Source organism: Protomyctophum parallelum (assembly GCF_964188405.1).
Source record: "Protomyctophum parallelum genome assembly, chromosome: 10".
NCBI lineage: Eukaryota > Metazoa > Chordata > Actinopteri > Myctophiformes > Myctophidae > Protomyctophum > Protomyctophum parallelum.
In genome coordinates, this window is record NC_139704.1 from 9,517,625 (window position 1) to 9,540,959 (window position 23,335).

A 23,335-nucleotide genomic window follows, 5' to 3' on the forward strand; every position below is an offset into this window, starting at 1 on the left:
ACTTTGTCAAAATTGCCCAGCTTTAAGTTCACAGTGGGAGGCTCAACCAGTTTAGTGTGAATGCTGAATAACATAATCGTATAACTGCAAGTTTTAAAGGTATAATGACATTGTTTTTTAACAACATTTAAAGTCTTTGTCATGGTCCTTCATACATGTATTAAAAGGATTTTAACAGAAAAATCCACTTCAGTATGCCATGCCAGGTGTTTCTCTCAGGTTCTAAAGGGCCTTCAAACGTGAAGCGAGGAACGCAGGTGTTGTTGCCTGGATCAACACAGGTCTCCTCCAGGTCTGTTAAAGAGGGGCGCAACAACGCAAGCGTAAAAAAAAAAGCGAAACAGAATCCAGGTCTGGCAGGCGTGTGCGCGCAACGAGGGCGTGTGCGCGCAACGAGCACGTGTGCAACAAATTCACGGAACCGCGCTCACGTAAATACGCTTGCGTTGCCGTACTGCGACTTCTCCGAGCAAAAACGCAGGTCTCATTGAAAATGAACTATAGGCGCATGTTTGCAAGGCCCTTAAAGCTTCTTCAGATGCAATGGAAAGAAACGCCATATTTTAGCCAGCAGATGGCACTTTGCCTGTCAATCATCGCCCCTGCTCCGCCCCTCCAGGGGCTGAAGCATAGAGGATTATTCAGAAAACCCCAGATCACAGAAAATCCACTGAATGTTCAAAGTTCAGGTTTTTTGGGTGCAATTGAGGTCAGAAAACCTGTCACCAGACCTTTAATAAACTGGCACTGTCTCTCTGTCTCCCTCTCTTCGTTTGCCTCTCTCTAACTCTGCCTCTCAATCTACCCTCTCTGCCTCTCAATCTACCCTCTCTGCCTCTCTCCCTCCATCCAGTGATAGCTACATCGTGCGTGTGAAAGCGGTGGTGATGACGCGGGACGACTCTAGCGGTGGCTGGTTGGCCCAGGATGGAGGGGCTCTGAGCAGGGTGGGTGTGTGTCGGCTGCTGCCTCCGGATCTGGCCCCCAACCTGGCCCCTATGCCTAGCTCCAGTACGCACTCTAGCCACTTCCTGATCCATGGCGAACGACTGCGGGACAAACAGGTACTGTGCATGCTTGCTGTTATGCGTCGCACGTGCACTTACAATAATTTATTTCGAGTACACAACAGATGCACATTAAATTCCAGCTTGAATTCTATTCACAACGGAGAAGCAGCAGCCCTGTAGAGTCTCCATAATGATAATCAGTTGTGTATGAATGAAAATGGAATCACGCAGATGAATGAAATACTGATTCATGATTAGTCATGAGACTTGCTGATGTAATCACGCATTACGTTTTTGTTTGACACAGATGCATGCACTGCAGCATATACAAACATTTTTGAGTGGTGCAACCACTCCCTTACGGAGCTGTGTGTGGGTGGCTGGCTGGCTGGGTGGGTACAGTACAGTACAGTTGAGGGTACAGTACAGGGACTCCAACACGGTAACTCTGTTACATTTCTCAACCATTTCGGACATGGGGCGGCTCGCAGGATTCGGCCCGGCCCCCTGGGCACGTTACTGGGGGTCTGGATGTTCCGGGGACCCCACATGGAGTTGCACCACTCACTTCACACGGGAGTGATTTTTAATTTCTAGGGGCCTTCCTACACAGTAAATTCCTCCTCCAGTGACCCTTAAGGGACATTTGGTTTGCACACTAGGATATCACTGTGTGTACATCACAATTTCTGCATTTCTCTGAACACACTTCTAATTTATTAATTTATTTTCAATATCTGTTTGTTGGTATTGGTAGTATGTGTGCAAAACCGGTATCTACTATCTATCTCAGCTGGCATTGGTCAGTTTCCTCTCTTCTTCACAGTCTGACATCTATGGCTATACCTCGTTAATTTGGCAAGAATGAATCATCCAGGTTTGCCTTATTGTGAACCCGTGGTTCACTTGCTAGGCTTGTTTGACAACTGTCAAATAGTTTATTATTAATTCACTAGAGGTATTTCCTGTCATAGCAGCATTTCAGCGTTTACCCACAGAAAGGTTTGCTTACTTGGAAGGTTCAGTGCACAATGCTCACTCGGTCTGCAATGCTCTGATTGGCCCGTCCCAATCGTTGATTGACAGGTGATCCTGGAGTGTCCGCTGAGGAAGGACCTGGTGTACACTACGGCCACGCCCACCTTCCACCACTGGAAGGTGGAGGACAGGAGGTGTGGTCTGTCCTTCCAGAGTCCTGCCGATGCCAGGGCCTTCGACCGGGGTGTGAGGAAAGCCATCGAGGACCTGGCAGAAGGTACGAATTAGTTATTTTTGGTTTTGCTTCTAGTTATCCACACATTATTGGACTTTAGAAAAGGTGAGTATTGGCATGTTAAAAGGAACAATTCACTCTGAAACACTTAAACCGATACACATTGTGATATATCTTATGTTGCTGGTGCCATTTTGTCGTTTGGTGTATTTCCTTATTCCCATGGGTAACAGCAGAGAAATACTGTAGCAATGATTGGTACCAGAATACAGACACATTAACGCAGATCATCACAAAATAACTAGTGTTAACTGAACGTCAAAGATTTATTAATAGACTTAATGTAGTAAGACATTTCCAAGTCGAGAGCACTTTGAGACTTAGTCTGTGCTAATGCAGTAAACATCAACAGTGTCAAACTGAAAAGGCGTTAAACAAAGCATCACTTCCACTGTATGTTCATGTTAACCCATTAAGGAATGCACCTGTGTCACCTTAGCGTTTAACCACTTTATCTATTCATTATTTTAAACTTTAGCCGTTGAATAGCAGTGTGCAAATCTTTGAATATCAGTGCTGTTGAACACCCTTTTAGTTTACGTGTGTTTAGAATATATTGAACTAATGGAAAGTAGTAAAACACTTTGGACAAAACCTTAACACTTAAGCCCTAACCACACCAAAGGGTCGAGAGTCGAGGCGGTTTTAGCGTTGTCCCAGCGGTGTGATATGTCCTGTTGCACATTGACCCAAGTTGTCCCAAGTAATTGTAAAAGACTGCAGCCGTATGGCCACAAGTGGTCGGAATTGGGGAGATTACTACTCAAGTACTTCCGTTTTCCCTGCTCGGAGGAGGCTTGCAGACCTCCATTGTAAGAAAAGGCTAATGTTAGCAGTAGCTATCTTTGTCGAGAAACATTTATATTTCAATCGCACAGCGCAGAAAATTCTGAAATCAGATCAGTTCAAATCAGATGTCTGATCAGCAATGTAGGTTTTGAGTAAAGAGCCATAGAAGATGCTACTTATAACAGTAGTCTACACATGCGCGAGTGCGTTCCGTACGGGGGTGATGAAGGTGTTGCCTAGCAACCGGCTCAGGGCAAAAAGTTGTTTTTTAGCGGTGCCGTTTCAAATCCATATAAAGCGGGTTTCATTCGTTTCAATTGAAACAGCCTCCACCTGCCAGGGGGCCTCGTGATGCAAAACAAGCGCTCCCTAAAACCCTGTCTCCTATGCTCACCGAGAGGACCCCTCTCTTGCCCCATCTCTCTCGCTCACTCGGTTCCTTGCCTCTCACGCTGTTAAGTAACAACTTAACTTACACCTATATCCTGTTAATAACCTGTGTAAAATGTGCAGCATTGGGATGCAATGGGAAGGCACTTCATTATGATGGGGCGACAGGATGCAAGAGTGGCGTTGTTGCCTGCGTGCGGATTTAAACTGTCAAAACTATTTGTATCAATAAAAGTAAAATATGCCATAGACACTTTCAAACGAGAGGAAGATGCACAAGCAAGACGTTAATCTTAAAGGTGGACGGACCATGGACACAACATTTACATGTAATTAACGTTATATTACCACTTGAACTGAAAGCTCTGAGGAAACTGTCCAATGATCATTCATCACAACAACCTGGCTTTGAGTACTGCCTGAACTGTACAGCTGAGCAACGTTATAATGGATACAGCATTGTCATATTCAAAAGCGCATCAACATTATTCACATCTTAATAGGCTACTCCTCAGCTAAAAGCAGAAACAGAATTAATATTTCATAGACAAAACAAACGTACGCTGCTGCTTCTCCAAAACATACAATATCTCCTCCCGCACCGACGTCATGTGTTCATTTATCTTCAGCCGTACAGACTCCATTTGACGCTTTTGACCTCCCTTATGAGACATTTCCACCAAGCTTTCTGTTCCGACAAGCTCTTTGTTCAGCATTCAGCATCACCTTCTGTTCCGACAGCGATGTGTTTTGGTGTGTTCATGGACTTGCAGCCTGCCAGTTTAAGATTCCGTTGTACCCTTCAAGACAAAGTAAAATAATAGTTTAATCAAGCTGTAGGGGAAGGAGAAGACGTTAGGGCGGCAATCTTTGTACTAGCACCTAAATAAAAGGCTTGAATTGTCCGTGCTGCTCCAGCGTCTTCTCCTTCCTCTGCTACTGTTGTCCTCTGTTCCTGTGATGCACCCGGACTACCCGTTCCAGGCTTGAGGCGCGTTGGTAGATTCCCTTTGTTTTTAATCAAGCTGCTGTTGTGTTTTCTTCTACTTGGCTATATGTGCTGTATGCTGTTCATGCTTTGAAGTCCGATAATACACACTGACACCGCACACAATGCTTGCAGGCCAAAAAAAATAAAATGTTTATTAAAAATTATTAAAATCATATTACGTTATGAACGGAACCCTAAGGCCGCCCCTGACCAAACCACCATAGACACATACAAAACAGAAAAAGTACAAAAATCACTATCAATCAATCTTTTATTTATATTTTTATATAACTTTGTTTATTGGTTTATTGCATTATTGAGATAGTTTGAAAAAGAATAATTAACATTAACAGCTTCTCTTAAATAAACCCCACAAGTATGACATAAAAGAGTAAACACATTGAATTATCACCTCAAAGAAAAAGGACAACAGAAAACAAGACAAACAAACCTTAAATACAAGATCAGTAAAAGTTGAAAAATAAAAGGCAGACAAAAACAGACAAAACAACAGTACACAACATCCTATATAAAAATAAAAATAAACATAGGTACATGATACATCCATAATCCAATCCAATACAATCCATACAATCCAATCACAGTATATTAAGCTACTTTTAAAACAAAAGTCCAGCAGACCTCACTCATCCCCAAGCAGAGATGGATTCAAATCCTGAATGAATTGAAAGAATGGACCCCATATCCTCCCAAACCTATCGGAAGAACCATTCAAGGAGTGTCTAATCTTCTCCAGTTTTACACAGTACAAGGTGTCCCTAACCCAATGAGTGTGAGAAGGGGAAGTGGGCGATTTCCAGTTGGTCAGTATCAATCAATCTTTAAAGGGTTTAAATTCTTCTCGCCGTAGGTTCCACGACTTCCTCTACGACACTCCAGAACGAGGCTGAGCTGGGCGACGACGACGTGTTCACGGTAAGCATGCTCTGTAATAATATTAATAATCAAAATCTACAAAGTAACTGGTAACTAAAGTTTATACATACCGGTAAATGTAGTGGAGTAAAAGTACAATATTTGAATCTGATATGTAGTGGAGTAGAAGTATTGGAAATTGGAAATACTCAAGTAAAATACAAATACCTCAAAATTTTACTTAAGCACATGCACTTAGTTACTTTATACCACAGACTGGCACCAGTATAAGACTGACTGCTATATATATATATATATATATATATATATATACACACACACACACACACACACACACACACACACACACACACACACACACACACACAACTATATGAATGGAAAGGGGCAGGGCTATGCTAAACAAAGTAACGCAAGAATCAGGATCACAAGCGTAGTCATAACAAATCTAAAACGTGGTTCCTCCACTGTAAAGTTGTTAATTTAACTCTTGAAAGTGTAAAGATGTAAGCAAATGAACCGTTCCAGGCCTTTTGGTTATGTAACATTAGCGTTAACAAAAGGATAAATGCACACTTTAGATCTGTGTGTGTGCTTCCCATTGGACTACCATACCAACTCATTGGTCCACTATGAAACTCCATCTCCCCTCATGGGAAACTTCTCAAGGTCCTGTTTCCCAGGGGTAGAGGCTTGGATTGGGGGGGTGGGGGGGGGGACCCTGTCCTACGCAGCCTTATCGTACTCATGGCTCTTCCCAATGCTACCAGAACAGCTAGACTAGATGAAAATTCATCCATTCATCAAAAAACTAAAACAAAACAAAAAAAAACGTCATCGCATCTGTTAAAATGAAAAAGTTTGCGCTCATTGAAAATGCATCTCATTCGTCTCTAAAGTCGAGTCCAGCACGGAGGCATGCGATGCTCGCAAGTCTGACATGAATCTGCTTTGCGTAACGTGTTGTGTGCGTAGCACTCTGTTTGAGTGTAACGTGTTTGTGTGTGTGCACTCTGTTGAGTGTAACGTGTTTGTGTGCGTGCACTCTGTTGGAGTGTAGACATCCATGTGAGCCCGTCAAGGCCTCGCTCCCTTTTTAGTTTATGTCAATCCCCCCCCCCCTCCCCCCCTTCCAATCCACTGTGTAACCTGACACCAGGAGGCAGCAGGCCGGGTCACAGGGTCACTTCCTGTATACCCCACTCTTCCCCCACCCCCTTCCCTCAGCAACTAGCCCTGCTCTACTCTGCTCTCTTTCTCTTCTCTCATTCTCTATCTCTCTCCCACTCCCATCACCAGCAGACACCCCCCCCCCCCCCCCCCCACCCCCCCCCCCCCCCCCTCCCGAATCTCCCCGAGTGGAGTGAGCGGGAGCCCGAGCTAAGGTCTGGCAGCTGTTTCCCAGCTCACCGCTTGATTTACGAGAGGAAGTGCCTCGTGGCTCATCTTTTGCCTGAGGACCGTCTGTGAGGTCCCAGCTAATAGCTGCTCAGAGATTACAGTCTCCAGTGTGGAGACACACACACACACACACACACACACACACACACACACACACGCACAGGACAATTGATAGAGTAAGGCTGGTGTTGTACATGTAGCTCATACTGTACTATAAAAGTGTGACTGAATCTCCTTAAAAAGGGACAGGTAGTTTTGTTTGCCATGTGAAAAGCTGCACTACACAATAAGATCCACTGTGTTAAATGATCAATCTGGAATGGACCTGTACGGTCTGGTCCATTTGGTTATATTTGTACACACAAAGTTAAATAACACTGAGGATTTCACTGCGTACCCACCATGGCATTCTTTTATTCCAGAGAGTTTAGACGGGGCAATGTTTTCAGTAATATCACTGGTTTTTCTTTTTTTTTTTGTTCCTGGCAGCGTTCCAGTAACAGGAAGCAATGTGAGCTACAGGGTCAATAATGTATTGAATGTTTCCTGACAACGGGAGCTGCTCTTTGATTAATACAGCAGTGCTGAGGGCAGTGGCAAAGCTTGATTCATGCTTGGTTGTATGACCGCCTCATTCATCGAAAACAACCGGTTTTCAACTGAATAAACTACAACAAAAAAGCAAGAAATGATCACATTGTGATATTTGTCAGTTGAAAGAAGCGCTGTCTCCGTTGTGTTCTCGCCCCATATTAGTATGATTATTATTTTAGTAACGTGTATGCCAGCCACGTTGGTTTGAAGTTATATCGAGTGACGTTCGAACATTGCAAACATGTCTTCTCCGCCAAGCCGTGACTGTGGGTGATCATACTTGTCTGCTGCGTTGCGAGTCTGCACTGTATCAGACAGTGTGTTAGTCTGCAGTCTGCGTGGCTGCCAGGGACATATGCCTCTCCCCTTGGGCCCTTCCCATTGCCCAGAGGCCGTTTTGCCGCCCCATTGGCTAGAAGCAGCCAATCACGAGGTTGTTGCCAGTGTTGCCAGAAATAAGCTAACCAACCTCCAAAAACCAGGCAAGCAACTGTGGGGAAAAAAATTAACCAAGTTTTGCTGGAAATAAGCAGACTTGGCAACCCTGGAATCGACTAGTTTGTGACTGGTCGCGTACATTTCACACCTAGATGTTAGTCAGGTTTCACCTGACCAAAAACACGCTCAGTCATATACAACGAGGCATAAACTAGGCTTAGGGGCCTTTCAGACCCAAAGTTCCAGATCAGGGTTCCAGATGCAAAGTTCCAGGATCAGGGTTCCAGATCCAAAAGGTCCAGATCAGAGACCAAATGTTTATACTGTTGCATTTTGCACCATCCGGACCAAATTAGTAAGCAGACCATGGTCCTTTTTAAACAAACCAAACAGTTCTGGTGTGAACGGTTCTTTTTTCCAAAAATAGCTAAAATAGCAAATCTACAGTACAAGGGTCTCAAGGCATCACAACACATTGTAGACTCATAGATTGGCTATTTTCACGTGCAGTACAAAGGAAGGAAGTATATAAGGTTTAAGTGGTTAAGAGAAGCTCTGTCTGATTTTCTGAGTTTCATTTAGTGCAAGACCAGATGACAAAATGATTTAGGAGTCCAGTGCACCAACATATTTTCACATAGTTGACAAAAATGATACAACACTTTTGCATACTTCTCTGTGACCAACAACTCATCTACTGCAATCCCAAAGCTATGGGTGCAGCTAGTGTGCTGGACTAATACTATTTAGACGTAGTTAAGTGTGTTGGACTGTGGATACCGGCGTCCAAGGGAGTGGGGGTGGACGGATGGGGGGCATTGTAGCGCCCCAACCCCCACTGCCATCTCTGTATATGTTGGTGACCTTTCCTAAAGTTAGCAGTGGCGGCGGCGGTGTGAATGGGGGGGGGGGGGGGGTCATTGTGGACAGGGGAAATGCTGCAGTAGATTTACGACCCCTGGGGCTGGGGGGTTAGCGGAGCTGGGATGGACATAGTTCCCAAATTATTCCTCGTTGGCTAGACCTAAACTTAACCCAGCCATTCCTCTTGTCCATCCCTCCCTCAATGAGAGAGCGAGAGGGGGGTGCTGCTGAAAGATGACTTCTAAGTATTGACTGGGACATATTAACTGGAGTCTGTAAAGTTATGAGTATTTATAGTTGTACTTATCACCCAATATAAAGGGAAGATGTCCAACAATGTAAATGTCACTAAATGCCCTACTGGCTGCTCTCTTTCATCTAACTTCCTGTCTTCTCTGTCCGCCCCCCCCCCCCTCCCTCACCCTCTCTCTCTCTCTCTCTCTCTCTCTCTCTCTCTCTCTCTCTCTCCCTCTCTCCCTCTCTCTCTCTCTCTCTCCTCTCTGTCACTGGTGAATTTTGCAGCTTGCAGTAAAACAAAAAGGGTCCCGTCTGTGTTTTGAATTAGCTGCAGTCAGTGGTGGATGCATGCCAGAAAAGAAAGGTGGGCGGGCCTAAACTGGGTTGGCTCCACCCCCCCCCCCCCCCCCCCCCCCCTAACATCCTCTCCAGAGGGGCGGGGCGTGGAGTGGAGGTAGCATGTTGTGTTATTTTTGGACGGCCGCTCTGAGGGCTTTGTAAGAAAGCTGGTGGAAATTCTCCACATGGCAGTCTCCAACTCTCCATGTGGGGAGCACAGGCCTGAACACAGAGCTGTATCCATGTGGGGAGCACAGGCCTGAACACAGAGCTGTATCCATGTGGGGAGCACAGGCCTGAACACAGAGCTGTATCCATGTGGGGAGCACAGGCCTGAACACAGAGCTGTATCCATGTGGGGAGCACAGGCCTGAACACAGAGCTGTATCCATGTGGGGAGCACAGGCCTGAACACAGAGCTGTATCCATGTGGGGAGCACAGGCCTGAACACAGAGATGTATCCATGTGGGGGGCACAGGCCTGAACACAGAGATGTATCCATGTGGGGAGCACAGGCCTGAACACAGAGCTGGGATATAATAGGGCGCCACTATAGTAGCAGATCTACAAGCTCAAAACAGGGCATAGAGCTATGCGTTTTGTGCATGTACAGTGTATAAAGTGAATATACTGTAGGACAGTGGTTCCCAAACTTTTTTATTTCAAGGACCCCCCAGTTTAAATGCAACAGGCTATGGACATTTACACACTCAGTTACAGACCCATAAGGGTCCATTTGGTTCCAAACTATCATTTAGCTGGGGACCCCCTGGAACTCCCTCAAGGACCCCTGGGAGTCCCCGGACCCCACTTTGGGAACCACTGCTGTAGGATACTATACTATCTCACCCAACAGTACTGCTATGGTAGCTGCTACCCATCTGGTGCCCTGGAAGGCTGATTCTAACTCCAACATGAATGAGTGTTAATTTATGTGTGTCATTCCTGGAAGAGCTTTCTGAATCCTGCAATACCCAGGATTCATTGCAAAGGCTTGGTTCTAGGGCCTACAAAAAGGACATGCAATGAGTGCTGGCATTCTTTTTATTTCTACGTATTTATTCGAGCCTTGCACCGTAAGGACTTTATTCTAACCCAGTACTTTCTTACTCTGTTCTAAAGCCCTTGTGGCAGGGAGGAGAATGGCTGATGTGGGGCGACTATTTTAGTACGCTGACAATCTGCGGTGTTGTTTTTGCTGTCTCTGTGATACAAGTGTCTTATGTGTTGATCGTTACTTCTATCCATGAAAGGCAAGGATGTGGAGTACTCCTTTAAGGGGGACTTGTATGCACAGTATAATCCCTATGTATATGTCTTATGTGACAATTGCACACACAAACCCACACAAACATGTTCCAATGGTAGTGTGGAGTGACAAGACAGGAAGAGTCACTTCCAGCCTGTCAACTGGTACTCTGCAAGCCCCCCCCCCTGTCCCGCTGTCTGCCTGTCTGAAATATCCGTGTGTCTAAAATCATTCTGTCTGTCCGTCTGTCTAAGTGCTACACGGCAGCGGCCCCCATGTGTTTAGTGTCTGGCCAAGGTTTGCCTTGGACCCAGGCCCTGATGGCCCTCAGCGGAAAAGGGACAGGATACTTTGCACACACATACACTCAGCCGGAGACACAGACACACAAACTCAGAGAGAGAGAGAGAGACCGATGGAAAACGGAGGAGAGGTGGAATGTGGAGGAAGGGGGCAGCTGATGGAAAGAGGGAGGGAAGCTAAATGGTATATAGCTTAAACAGAGGAAGATGGTGGGTGAAACATTGCAGGGAGAACATGAGTATGTTGAATGAAGCCTGATTCATACTTGGTCGCCGTGATGCGTCGTGAGCTTGTAGGTCTGCTATTTTCAGAGCATAATTTAGGCTCAACAGTCATTTGTCACGAGTAAAATAAATAAAGAAACGCTACAGTTGCACAAAGTACCAAGGATCTCCTGTTTTACTCCTGTCTCCATGCTGGGGAAAAAGTGATCTTTTCTTTCTGACATCGTCTCTTCTCCCTCCGTCTGCATCTGTCCTGCATCACAGATGAGATCAATAAACCCTTATTGATAGCACCTGTGGACCTAACTTCAGTAGCTTTCACCTGGATTTACCTATAGCCTGTGTGTATATACCATGGAAATGAGCTGGTGGTCCTAATGTCCGCTGCTTCACGTTTCTGTACATGGGAGTGAACTGTAAAGATCTTAACCACTTTAACCCTCTAAGACCCAGCGTTGCTTTTTAGCAACAATTTTATTTTAATGAATTACTATTTTTTTTTTATTTTTTTTTTCTGTTCTTTTTTCACCTAAACGTCATCAGTGATGTTCATTGCAATGCCATTTCAATGCCATTGGTCATGATATTTGCATGTAAATACCCCCCACAGAGGCTGAAATTCACACAAATATAAAATGTCTGGACTTTTAACCTAAGACTTTTGACCTTTACCCTAATAAAAGTAGGTAAACTAATTGTAATATATATTTTTTGTGATCATTAGAATGTCTAGAACATGTTTTATTCATTATTGTGAAAGATATCCCCCAAATGTAAATTATTAATTTATTATATTATATAATTATTATATAATTATTATAAATATTTCATCAAACCTTTTTATTTATTTTAATTTTAACATATTTTTTAGTCTTAGTCCTAGTAGTACAAAGTAGTAGTAAGGTTGAAATCTATTTTTTGCAAGTAGAAATGAATGCGGGTCTTAGAGGGTTAAACCCGGATTCTGAACATTTGCCGAAGATGGCAGATCTACAAGCTACAAACACATTGCATCCTGCCGTGAGCTTCTAAATTGGCTATTTTCAGCGATATGATGTAGGGGGAAAAGGAGGCGACTGGGGATCTATACTTGTAGTGATGGTTTTAGTGGTTAAACAGTTAAAGGACAATAGACAACTTAACCCTAGGAATAAGGCAAATCCAGTGGATCTCATAGTGGGGCCCAGGGACCCCCAAGGGGTGATCCACGGGATCCCCAGCAAAATTAGATGATATAGTGTCAATATCAGTTTAACAACTTTAACCCTGTACACATCGGCTATTCGAAGGGAAAAAAATGGAGGGATGCTGGGCGCTAGCCCCTCCTATGCCCAGCTTTGTCTGTTTGTGTGAACACAAACACAATGATATCGAGGATTTGATTGGCTGAGCAAAGTACTTACTGTATTGAGGATAAAAGTGAGGGCAGAAAAGTGAAGACGGCAAACAAATACAAATCTTGCATTGCGGTCCCTGTGTGCCACATATTTTCAGATGGGGCTTGTAGCAACTCATAATGTAATAGGGGCTCAAAAAGGCTCATAATGTAATAAGTTAAATGTAATAAAAACTCATAATGTAATAATCAGCTCATAATGTAATAAAATCATGAGCGCATAACGTAATAACAGATTTTTCAAAAAAAGACGTGTTACATTATGAGTTGCCTTAATAGGCAGCTCATAATGTAATACAAGTTCATAATGTAATAATGGCCCTTATTGGTGAGAAAAGTCTTACACTGTCATTGTTATTACCTCTGTTGACAAATGTAGACTTCCATATGGCCCATATAGTCTTACACTGTCATTGTTATTACCTCTGTTGACAAATGTAGACTTCCACATGGCCCATATAGTCTGACACTGTCATTGTTATTACCTCTGTTGACAAATGTAGACTTTCATATGGCCCATATAGTCTTACACTGTCATTGTTATTACCTCTGTTGACAAATGTAGACTTCCATATGGCCCATATAGTCTTACACTGTCGTTGTTATTACCTCTGTTGACAAATGTAGACTTTCATATCGTCACCTTATTAAACTAATTAAACTAAAAATATGAAAAAATATGACTATTGACATACAAATAAAGGTGTATGTATTACATGTAACATGTAAGGATAAAATGTCTTGGGCCAATATCTGAACATGCCATTTTAACTTAGGCAATTCTAAACGTTATTTAGGCCAAATTACTTCTGCAGTAAGTGACTTAGGCAAAATGTTTTATTCCAATTATTTTTAATGAACCATGGTTTAGGGTCAGCCACAGAGTGTTTAAAATAATATCAGAGAACAAAGACATTTGACACTGAAGGGGAGTGAATTTGGAGTGAATGGGAGTGAATTTGGAGTGAATGGGACTGAATGAGAGGTACTGTTACTATGGGAGTGAATGGGGCTGAATGGGAGTGAATGGGAGGTACTGTTACTATGGGACTGATACTATGGGACTGAATGGGAGTGATTGGGACTGAATGGGACTGAATGGGAGGTACTGCTACTATGGGACTGATACTATGGGAGTGAATGGGACTGAATGGGAGTGACAGTCCCATAGTAACAGTACCTCCCATTCACTCCCTCACTCCCATTCACTCCCATTCACTCCCATTCACTCCCTTTCACTCTGAATGGGAGTAAATGGGAGTGACAGTCCCATAGTAACAGTACCTACCATTCACTCCCATTCACTCCCTTTCACTCTGAATGGGAGTGACAGTCCCATAGTAACAGTACCTCCCATTCACTCCGATTCAGTCCCATTCACTCCCCCATTCACTCCCATTCACTTTTATTCACTCCCATTCAGTCACATAGTAACAGTACACCCCATTCACTCCCATTCAGTCCCATTCACTCCTATCGTGTCAGTCCCATAGTAACAGTACCTCCCATTCAGTCACATTCACTCCCATTCACTCCCATTCACTCCCATAGTATCAGTCTCATAGTAACAATACCTCCCATTCACTCCCATGCACTCCCATAGTATCAGTCCCATAGTAACAGTACCTCCCTTTCACTCCCATTCAGTCCCATTATATCAGTCCCATAGTAACAGTACCTCCCATTCAGTCCCATGCACTCCCATAGTATCAGTCCCATAGTAACAGTACCTCCCTTTCACTCCCATTCACTCCCATTCTATCAGTCCCATAGTAACAGTACCTCCCATTCAGTCCCATTCACTCCCATTTTGAAAGGTGTGTTAAAATGGCACATTTTATTATGACTTAGGCAAAATAATATGGCCTAAGTCTCCCTCTTGACATAGGCCATTGTTTTAATAGGGTGTAACAGGAAGGCCTTTTACATTAGGGCTCGGGCGATTTTACCAGAGGTGGCCAGCATCACCAGGTGGTGATTTAGGCCCCAAAATCTTTTTGGCAAAAAATGACTTAGGCAATTAGTTTAATAAGGTGACGATATGAAAGTCTACATTTGTCAACAGAGGTAATAACAATGACAGTGTAAGACTATATGGGCCATATGGAAGTCTACATTTGTCAACAGAGGTAATAACAATGACAGTGTAAGACTATATGGGCCATATGGAAGTCTACATTTGTCAACAGAGGTAATAACAATGACAGTGTAAGACTATATGGGCCATATGAAAGTCTACATTTGTCAACAGAGGTAATAACAATGACAGTGTAAGACTATATGGGCCATATGAAAGTCTACATTTGTCAACAGAGGTAATAACAATGGCAGTGTAAGACTTTTCTCACCAATATGGGCCATTATTACATTATGAACTTTTATTACATTATGAGCTGCCTATTAAGGCAACTCATAATGTAACGTCTTTAAAAAAAAAAATCTGTTATTACGTTATGCGCTCATGATTTTATTACATTATGAGCTGATTATTACATTATGAGTTTTTATTACATTTAACTTATTACATTATGAGCCTTTTTGAGCCCTTATTACATTATGAGTTGCTATTACATTATGAGTTGCTACAGGGCTCCTCCAAACTACATGGACATGAGACGTGACATGAAACCTTGTGAGAACCACTGTCCTATTGAAGTGTGCGTGAGGCAAGGGAGCAAGACATCTTGCCAACCAAAGCTCACACTTCCTGTTTTTCCCCAATCAGAGAGCCGCTGCGCCCGAGACTTCCTGTTTTTTGGTCCTGTTTTGCTCGACCGTGGGCCACGACTGACACAAACTATTTGTTTTTGTATCTTCCAATCGGAATGAGCCGTTTTCAGCCCCGTCTTCCGGTGTTTGTTTGTTTCCCCGTGCAGAACGCCACAGACAGCTCATGTTCCTGTGTGTGTTTGTTTCCTCATGCAAAACGCCACAGACAGCTCATCTGTGTTTGTTTCCCCGTGCAGAACACCACAGACAGCTCATCTGTGTTTGTTTCCTCATGCAGAACGCCACAGACAGCTCATCTGTGTTTGTTTCCTCATGCAGAACACCACAGACAGCTCATCTGTGTTTGTTTCCTCATGCAGAACGCCACAGACAGCTCATCTGTGTTTGTTTCCTCATGCAGAACGCCACAGACAGCTCATCTGTGTTTGTTTCCTCATGCAGAACACCACAGACAGCTCATCTGTGTTTGTTTCCTCATGCAGAACACCACAGACAGCTCATCTGTGTTTGTTTCCTCATGCAGAACACCACAGACAGCTCATCTGTGTTTGTTTCCTCATGCAGAACACCACAGACAGCTCATCTGTGTTTGTTTCCCCGTGCAGAACACCACAGACAGCTCATCTGTGTTTGTTTCCTCATGCAGAACGCCACAGACAGCTCATCTGTGTTTGTTTCCTCATGCAGAACACCACAGACAGCTCATCTGTGTTTGTTTCCCCGTGCAGAACGCCACAGACAGCTCATCTGTGTTTGTTTCCTCATGCAGAACACCACAGACAGCTCATCTGTGTTTGTTTCCTCATGCAGAACGCCACAGACAGCTCATCTGTGTTTGTTTCCTCATGCAGAACGCCACAGACAGCTCATCTGTGTTTGTTTCCCCGTGCAGAACACCACAGACAGCTCATCTGTGTTTGTTTCCCCATGCAGAACGCCACAGACAGCTCATCTGTGTTTGTTTCCTCATGCAGAACACCACAGACAGCTCATCTGTGTTTGTTTCCCCGTGCAGAACGCCACAGACAGCTCATCTGTGTTTGTTTCCTCATGCAGAACACCACAGACAGCTCATCTGTGTTTGTTTCCCCGTGCAGAACGCCACAGACAGCTCATCTGTGTTTGTTTCCCCATGCAGAACGCCACAGACAGCTCATCTGTGTTTGTTTCCTCATGCAGAACACCACAGACAGCTCATCTGTGTTTGTTTCCCCGTGCAGAACGCCACAGACAGCTCATCTGTGTTTGTTTCCCCATGCAGAACGCCACAGACAGCTCATCTGTGTTTGTTTCCCCGTGCAGAACGCCACAGACAGCTCATCTGTGTTTGTTTCCCCGTGCAGAACGCCACAGACAGCTCATCTGTGTTTGTTTCCCCGTGCAGAACGCCACAGACAGCTCATCTGTGTTTGTTTCCCCGTGCAGAACGCCACAGACAGCTCATCTGTGTTTGTTTCCCCGTGCAGAACGCCACAGACAGCTCATCTGTGTTTGTTTCCCCGTGCAGAACGCCACAGACAGCTCATCCAACTCCTCCTCCCAGAAGCTGGAGAGCTCTCTGCAGCTGCCGCTGGAATCCTCCCCCCTCCCCCAGAGACACAACTGTTTGCTGGGACATTGTCATGACCTCCACGACCCCTACCGCCTATCAGACCACTATTTCCTGGACCAGGTGAGGCAAAAAAAATAGCCATTGTGGACCGCCTGCATTAAGACCAGAGAAACGTGTAGACGATGTACGGGACTAATCTCGCAAACCTCTAAGACCGATCTGTGCCACATCTCTTGTGCATGCTGCCAGTAGACCAATAAAGTAACTCCACAAATCTTCCACATATGTTTTATAATATACACTTTTTAACATTACATTTAACCATGTTCATGTCATTTAATTAGGGATGTCTCGATCGGATCGGATGATCGGAGCCAATCATGTCATTAAATTAAATCTCAAAGAAAGATGTATACCGGTAAACAATTATTTAGTGAAAACTGTCATGTTTATGCTTGATGTTTGTCCTCTAGTTCCAGCAGTGGCAAAATATCATGCAACAAAGACATTCACTGAGGGGTGAAATAGACCCATGATGAAAACAAATGCAACCCCCACTATGCATGATATGATAATGTCCTGTAGTAGGCCTACTATCTATCTCTGAATGATAGACAAAGCCATGCAAATAGTATTAACCCATTCTGACCTGAGATCAGATTCATACGAGGTTTCCGCTGGACACACACTGGTTCTGATCAACCCATTCTGACCTGAGATCAGATTCTAAAAATGTCAGTCGTTCTTCGATTTTTTTCAAAAATAGCAGACCTACAAGCTCGTATCGCGCCACTCGGTGGCGCGATATGAGCTTGTAGATCTGCTATTTTTAAATAGCTAAAGCACGACACGATGCTAACACCAAAATGGGTGTCCGGTCAGAATGGGTTAAAGAGTTTTAAAGTTTTAACTTTGACTAGACTAGAGTGACATACAGTACAATTCACACATGGCATAAGTGTTGTATAAAATGTTAAGATCAGATCGAGGCAAATCGATATCGGCATGTCTCAAAATCAAATGATCGTAATCGGACCGGGAGCAAAAAAAAACGTGATCGGGACATCCCTAAATTTAATGTAAGTCAAAGGCATCTCTCTCTAGCTGTTGACATTTCAAAAAGTGAGGCATACAGTTTGGTTGTGTAATGCTAAACGATATCAGTGATGTAATGATATTGATATCGCTAGATTTAAAAAAGATGAGTCTCCTTCTCCCCTGCAGTCCCTATCCCGACTGCCTCGCCACGTCACTTTCCAAGAGGATGAGGAGATTGTTCGCATCAACCCTCGCGAGCGGAGCTGGGAGCACGGCCCAGAGCTCCGTCTGGGCCGTCAGTCGGAGCGCTCATGGCTCACAGGCTACGAGGACTACCGACACGCCACCGTGCGCGACAAGTTCATCCACGCCGACGACTCCTACGAGTCCTACGTCCACTTCGCCAAGACTGAGGCCCAGAAGCACGACTACACCTACCCTTTGGCGCCTGTCTCCCTGTCGCCCTCCGGCTCCGACCCCGCCCTGGGACCCTTGGCCAACAAGGGCCACGGCGGCTCATACCGCCACGGCGGCTTCACCTCTTCCTCCTCCGCGGTGGTCTCCACCCAGCCGCGTCCGTTCCTCCCAGGCTCTTCTCCCTCCTCTGGCAACGGGGGCAAGGGCCGGAAGACACGGCTGGAGGGCACGGAGCGTGCCCAGTGCGAACACTGTGGCGAGGCCTACTACCTGGTCGACAACCGGCGAGGCCAGTGTCAGGACGCCCCGGACCCTGTGAGGGCGTGCGTCCGACGGGTTAGCTGCATGTGGCTGGCGGACACCATGCTGTACCACTGCATGTCCGACCCTGAGGGGGACTACTCGGACCCCTGCTCTTGCGACGGCGGCGGCGAGGGGACTGGTGGGGGGCGGCTGGGCACACGCTGGCTGGCTCTGCTGGGGTTGTCCATCGTGGCGCCCTGCCTTTGCCTCTACCCTCCGCTCCACACGTGTCACCGGGCCGGGCTAGCGTGCGGCTGCTGCGGAGGCCGGCACAAGGCTGTGAGCTGAGGTGGCCGAGATCAGCCTGCCTCCACAGTACACAGACACACTTCTGGGGTGCAGGGGGACCTTGTGGAGAATATGTTTAAAAGTAAACGCGCTAAAAAACCAACCCAACACAAGCACGGAGGAGGAAAGGGAAGGGATTACAACCGGAGAGAGACGAGCTCTAGCTCTTCTGCCTTGGTTTTTTAGAGATGTTTTTTTTCTCCGCAAATTTCCAGACAGACAATGAAAATAAGCCAAAAAAATAAAAAATAAAACATTGGTGCATATTTTAACTTTTTTTCCCCTTTTTTTAACTATTTTTTTCTCCCTTCTGTTAAACAGCCCGAAAAGAAGATAAGCTCCCCCCTATGGCAGATAGTTCTCTCACCTCTCTACATGGCTGTTTCCTCACTCTGTTCCCAGTGAGAGAAGTCTCTTTTTTTCAGGGGGCCTTTGTTTTTTTGTTGTTTTTTTTATAGCTGACTAATGTATCACATATGCAGGTACTTTATACTTTTTACACTGACTCGACGTCGAAGAACTTGAATTTAATTTCTGTTGTACTCCCACCCTTGGTGTATGTGTGGCCGTTATATATATATATATTTTATGTTCTGTTCCATTAACCAGGGCCAGCTCTGCTCAACCCCACCTTGAAGAGGAGTCAAGACACTACACCTGTGTGTGTGTGTGTGTGTGTGTGTGTGTGTGCCTGTGTGTGTGTGCCTGCCTACATGTGTATATTCACGTGTGCGTGCGCCTGCCTACATGTGTATATTCACGTGTGCGTGCGTGCGTGCGCGCGCGCGCGCGTGTTCCTTCCTACATAATGTCTGTGCATGTCCACATGTGGCCTTTTGTGTCAAATGCCACCGCTTAATGCTGAAGCTACTGTACAGAGCCTACATAGCCCCTTCGCCATTAAGAACACCATCGAAATGTTTCACCGAAAGGCAGTGTGGTACTCCTCTTATTCCGCTCAATATCCCAAAGATAAGTATGTTTTTTGTTGCTATTTATTTTTTCACTGAATCATCCACCAGCCAAAGGGTGCTCACCAGCCGTTGCCAGTGATTGATTGACTGCTCAGCAGAAGCAACCCTCGCCTCTGGGTAAAACACTACAATACCCCAAGAGAATCATCCGTCCCATTGCCCCGCCCTCAACTCCTCCCTCTCGTTTTTGTTATTTCAAACGGTGCCTAAACGCAAGTCAGGAACCCCATACAGTTTCAAATGCCCCCCCTGCCCCCACCTTCTCAACATTCGAGTCTGTACTTGAACCGTTGTGATTTTAAGCTCTGATTTTTTTTTTTTTTTTTTTTACAATCCTTCGCTAAAACTTTGGCTGGTAGGTCCTCGTCATGTGTATTACATGTCCTGCAAGGGCTGAACATAGACGGGAATCAAACAAATGTACTGCTGAAATGGTTCCCGCGCAATGCCTTAAAACAGTGTAGGTAGGAATGGTTAAACGTAGAACCTTTTCCCCAGTCTCTGCAGTTCTGTTTGCTGTCATAAATCGAGGGAACACGTTACGGATCCGAGGAATCGGCCCAATCCAACATGTATTCATTAAGCTTGGTTTAAAAAAACAAAAAAAAGTATTTTTATATGAAAAAAAGGAACTTGGCCGGTTTCTACTGAGTGTCTAGCGTTATACAATCGTTCTTAATATGCGCCATTCATGCTCCTCCATACAGTCCTGTGTCACCTGCCCTTTGAGTGACACTACAGCTAACTGCATCTTCTCAACATTGAAAGCACAACACTACCGAAACGTCCACTTAGGTGCTTTCTCTTTTTGCAAGTTTGGTTTAAATGTTCTGGGATGGAATTGGGAGTGCAAACAAATTTGGGGGGAACAAAATGTCAGGGAATCTGTATTCTTCTCCTGGTCATGAGACAGGGGAAGTTCGTAACACCACAGACCACCTGAAATGCAGGGGAAAGACTGCCCTAAAAGAAATAACCCTGAATTTTGTTCTAAGGAAATGTAATTGTCTGTAGTGGAAATGAGTGTGCTTGAGGATGCCCTTTTTCTCTCTCTGGTTTGTTTGTCCCGTGTATTCCGTTCCATGTATCAGTTTGCAGGTTACTCTGCGCCTGTGTGTGTGCATGTGTGCCCTGTATATTTTCCACTGTAATGTATCGGTGGCATAAATTCAAAACAAAAGGAAATGGCTCGGCATGGAATATATGGTCCATCGCCAACACCTAGCCAATCAGTTCTGTGTTGAAGGTATGATGCATCATGGGAAAATGGGACCTTTCTAGGTGGGAAATAGGGTTTTAGGAAGTGTGTGTGTGTGTGTGTGTGTGTGTGTGTGTGTGTGTGTGTGTGTGTGTGTGTGTGTGTGTGTGTGTGTGTGTGTGTGTGGGTGTGTGTGTGTGTGTGTGTGTGTGTGTGTGTGTGTGCGCGTGCGTGCGTGCGCGTCGCGCACTCTTTCAATCTATGTTCTATCTCCGTCCTGCCCAGTCTGTCTGTTTTCTCCACTCGTCAGAGCCATTTACAAGTGCCTAAATGGACCCTTTCTCTCTATCTTCTCTCCTCGTGTATTTAAATTGAAATTAAGAAATGACTCCCTATATTGAATTAGACTCTTTTTTTACGCTAAGTATTTTTACCTCTGTAAAAAAGAGCAAAAATTATATTATATATATCAAGTGTATGTTGTACATTTTTATTTGTTTTTGTTTTGTTTTTTTGTTCTGTTTTTTCTTTTTTTTTAATAACTTGTTTATACCATGTACAATGGATGTAGCTCTTGGCTTTTGAGAAGAACAGGAAGTACTTTGTAGATACTGAATGGTGGCCAGGTCTGTGAGAAAACTAAATGGTGTGTGTCTTACCTTCCGCCTCCAATAAAATGAGCGAAAACAGTGAAATCATACACATGTCTGCTGGACATTTTCATTCATGTCCTTTTTTTAAAGGGATATTACCACAATATTACTTGGCTTTTAATACATTTCCGAACTTTGTTTCCTAGAAATTCCCTGTTTTTAAAATCCCTCATCTCCGGCCCAACAAGGACACCGGACAACGCAATTAACTTCCTGCTAGGACAGAAGTGTAAACTAGGTATCCCTTCTTTTTTTTTAATGTTCTGTTTATTCATTTTCTTGTTTTTTACAAAAACACACAACAAAACACAAACTCCAAATCAAGACAACCAAAGAACATTCAAAACACAACAAAACAATATATAAAATATATATATATATATAAAAAAATAAAAATAACTCCAATATAGTCAATAATACATAGCAGATCATGGTCACAAACATCATCCAGACAAGACAGGTTGGCCAGTCAGGCGACAGTTATTCAGGTTCAGTCGGGGGCACAAGTGTAAGGCGGTCAACATGAGACAGAAAAGGCTGCCATGCTTTACTGAATTTGGAGATTGAGCCACGCAATGTATATTTAATTTTTTCCAATTTAAAAAAACACAGTATGTCAGATATCCAACGGGAATGTGAAGGGGGGTATGTTTTTTTCCAATGCATGAGAATAAGACTTCTTGCCAGAAGCGTCACAAAAGCGACAAGGTCAGATTGATATTTAGGCAGGGGGATAGTATCAGGAAGGACGCCAAATAGGGAAATAATAGGGGATGGCTCTATGGGAAACTGTAACACATCTGAAATAGTATCAAATATAGCTGACCAAAAAGACTAAGGCTGGACAGGTCCAAAACATATGAAGAAGATTAGCTGGAGCCTGGTGGCATCTATCGCACTTTGGATCAACACTATCATAAATCCTGGCTAACCGAACCTTGGTCCAGTACACCCGGTCGAGAAATTTACATTGCAACTCCTGAACACCCCATGTTTAGCACATATTGATGAAGAATGAACACGACCCATAATGGCCTCCCAGGTTTCATCAGAAATGTCTTCCTCCAGGTCCTGGGCCCAAAGATTCTTATAGGCAGTGGTTGAGGGTAAATGAAGGTCAAATAATGAGGTATAGAGTGACGATATCTTTCCCTTAAGACTAAGAGGAGCTGACGCTATAATTATGTCTATAGGTGGAATAGTCGGGAAGCTAGTAATTTTTGGCGAACAAAATCACGGACTTGCAACTAACGGAAAAAGTGGGTTCTGGGTAGCTTATACTTTTGAACAATCTGGTCAAACGAAACGAATGTGCCACCATCAAACAAATCTTTGACTGACTTAATGCCATGATCATACCAAATTTTAAATGCCCGATCTTGTAAGGAAGAGGGAAATAATGGATTCGCACACAGAGGGGTTAGTAATGGGAATAGTTGAATATCAAAATGGCGTCTAAACTGAGTAAACTAGGTATCCCTGAGATGGCTGAGAATCAGGGTTGGAATGCATTCATGTACCAAAGATGTCTAACATCACAAGATTACTAACTAGAGGTTTTTCAGATACTGTATTGGAAAAGTATCGGTATCGGCCCTCATTTGTCATACCGGTATTGGCGAATATGCCAGTCTAACCACCGATCCGACACAAGGGTAAGGGGTTGACACTGGCAGGTAAATAAAATGTTGGGGCATGTGGAGTTTGCTTTCGAGTTGCCCAAACTGCAAGTGCACATTTGAGTGAGGAGTCACAACATGAGATATTATACAGCTAGATATATATA

The 23,335-nt window shown here is 44.3% G+C and overlaps 1 protein-coding gene across 1 annotated transcript in view; it reads left to right on the plus strand.

Annotated features, from left to right (window-relative positions):
- The window catches only part of spred2b (sprouty related EVH1 domain containing 2b), a 39,941-nt gene extending 18,353 nt beyond the window's left edge, over positions 1–21,588 (plus strand). Inside the window, exons 2-6 of the mRNA XM_083775754.1 lie at positions 854–1,064; positions 2,097–2,265; positions 5,325–5,389; positions 16,634–16,798; positions 17,903–21,588. Coding sequence (XP_083631880.1) covers positions 854–1,064; positions 2,097–2,265; positions 5,325–5,389; positions 16,634–16,798; positions 17,903–18,724 — 1,432 coding nt within the window. The 3' untranslated portion in view covers positions 18,725–21,588. The remainder of the gene's footprint in view (positions 1–853; positions 1,065–2,096; positions 2,266–5,324; positions 5,390–16,633; positions 16,799–17,902) is intronic.
- Positions 21,589–23,335: the final 1,747 nt, after the last annotated feature.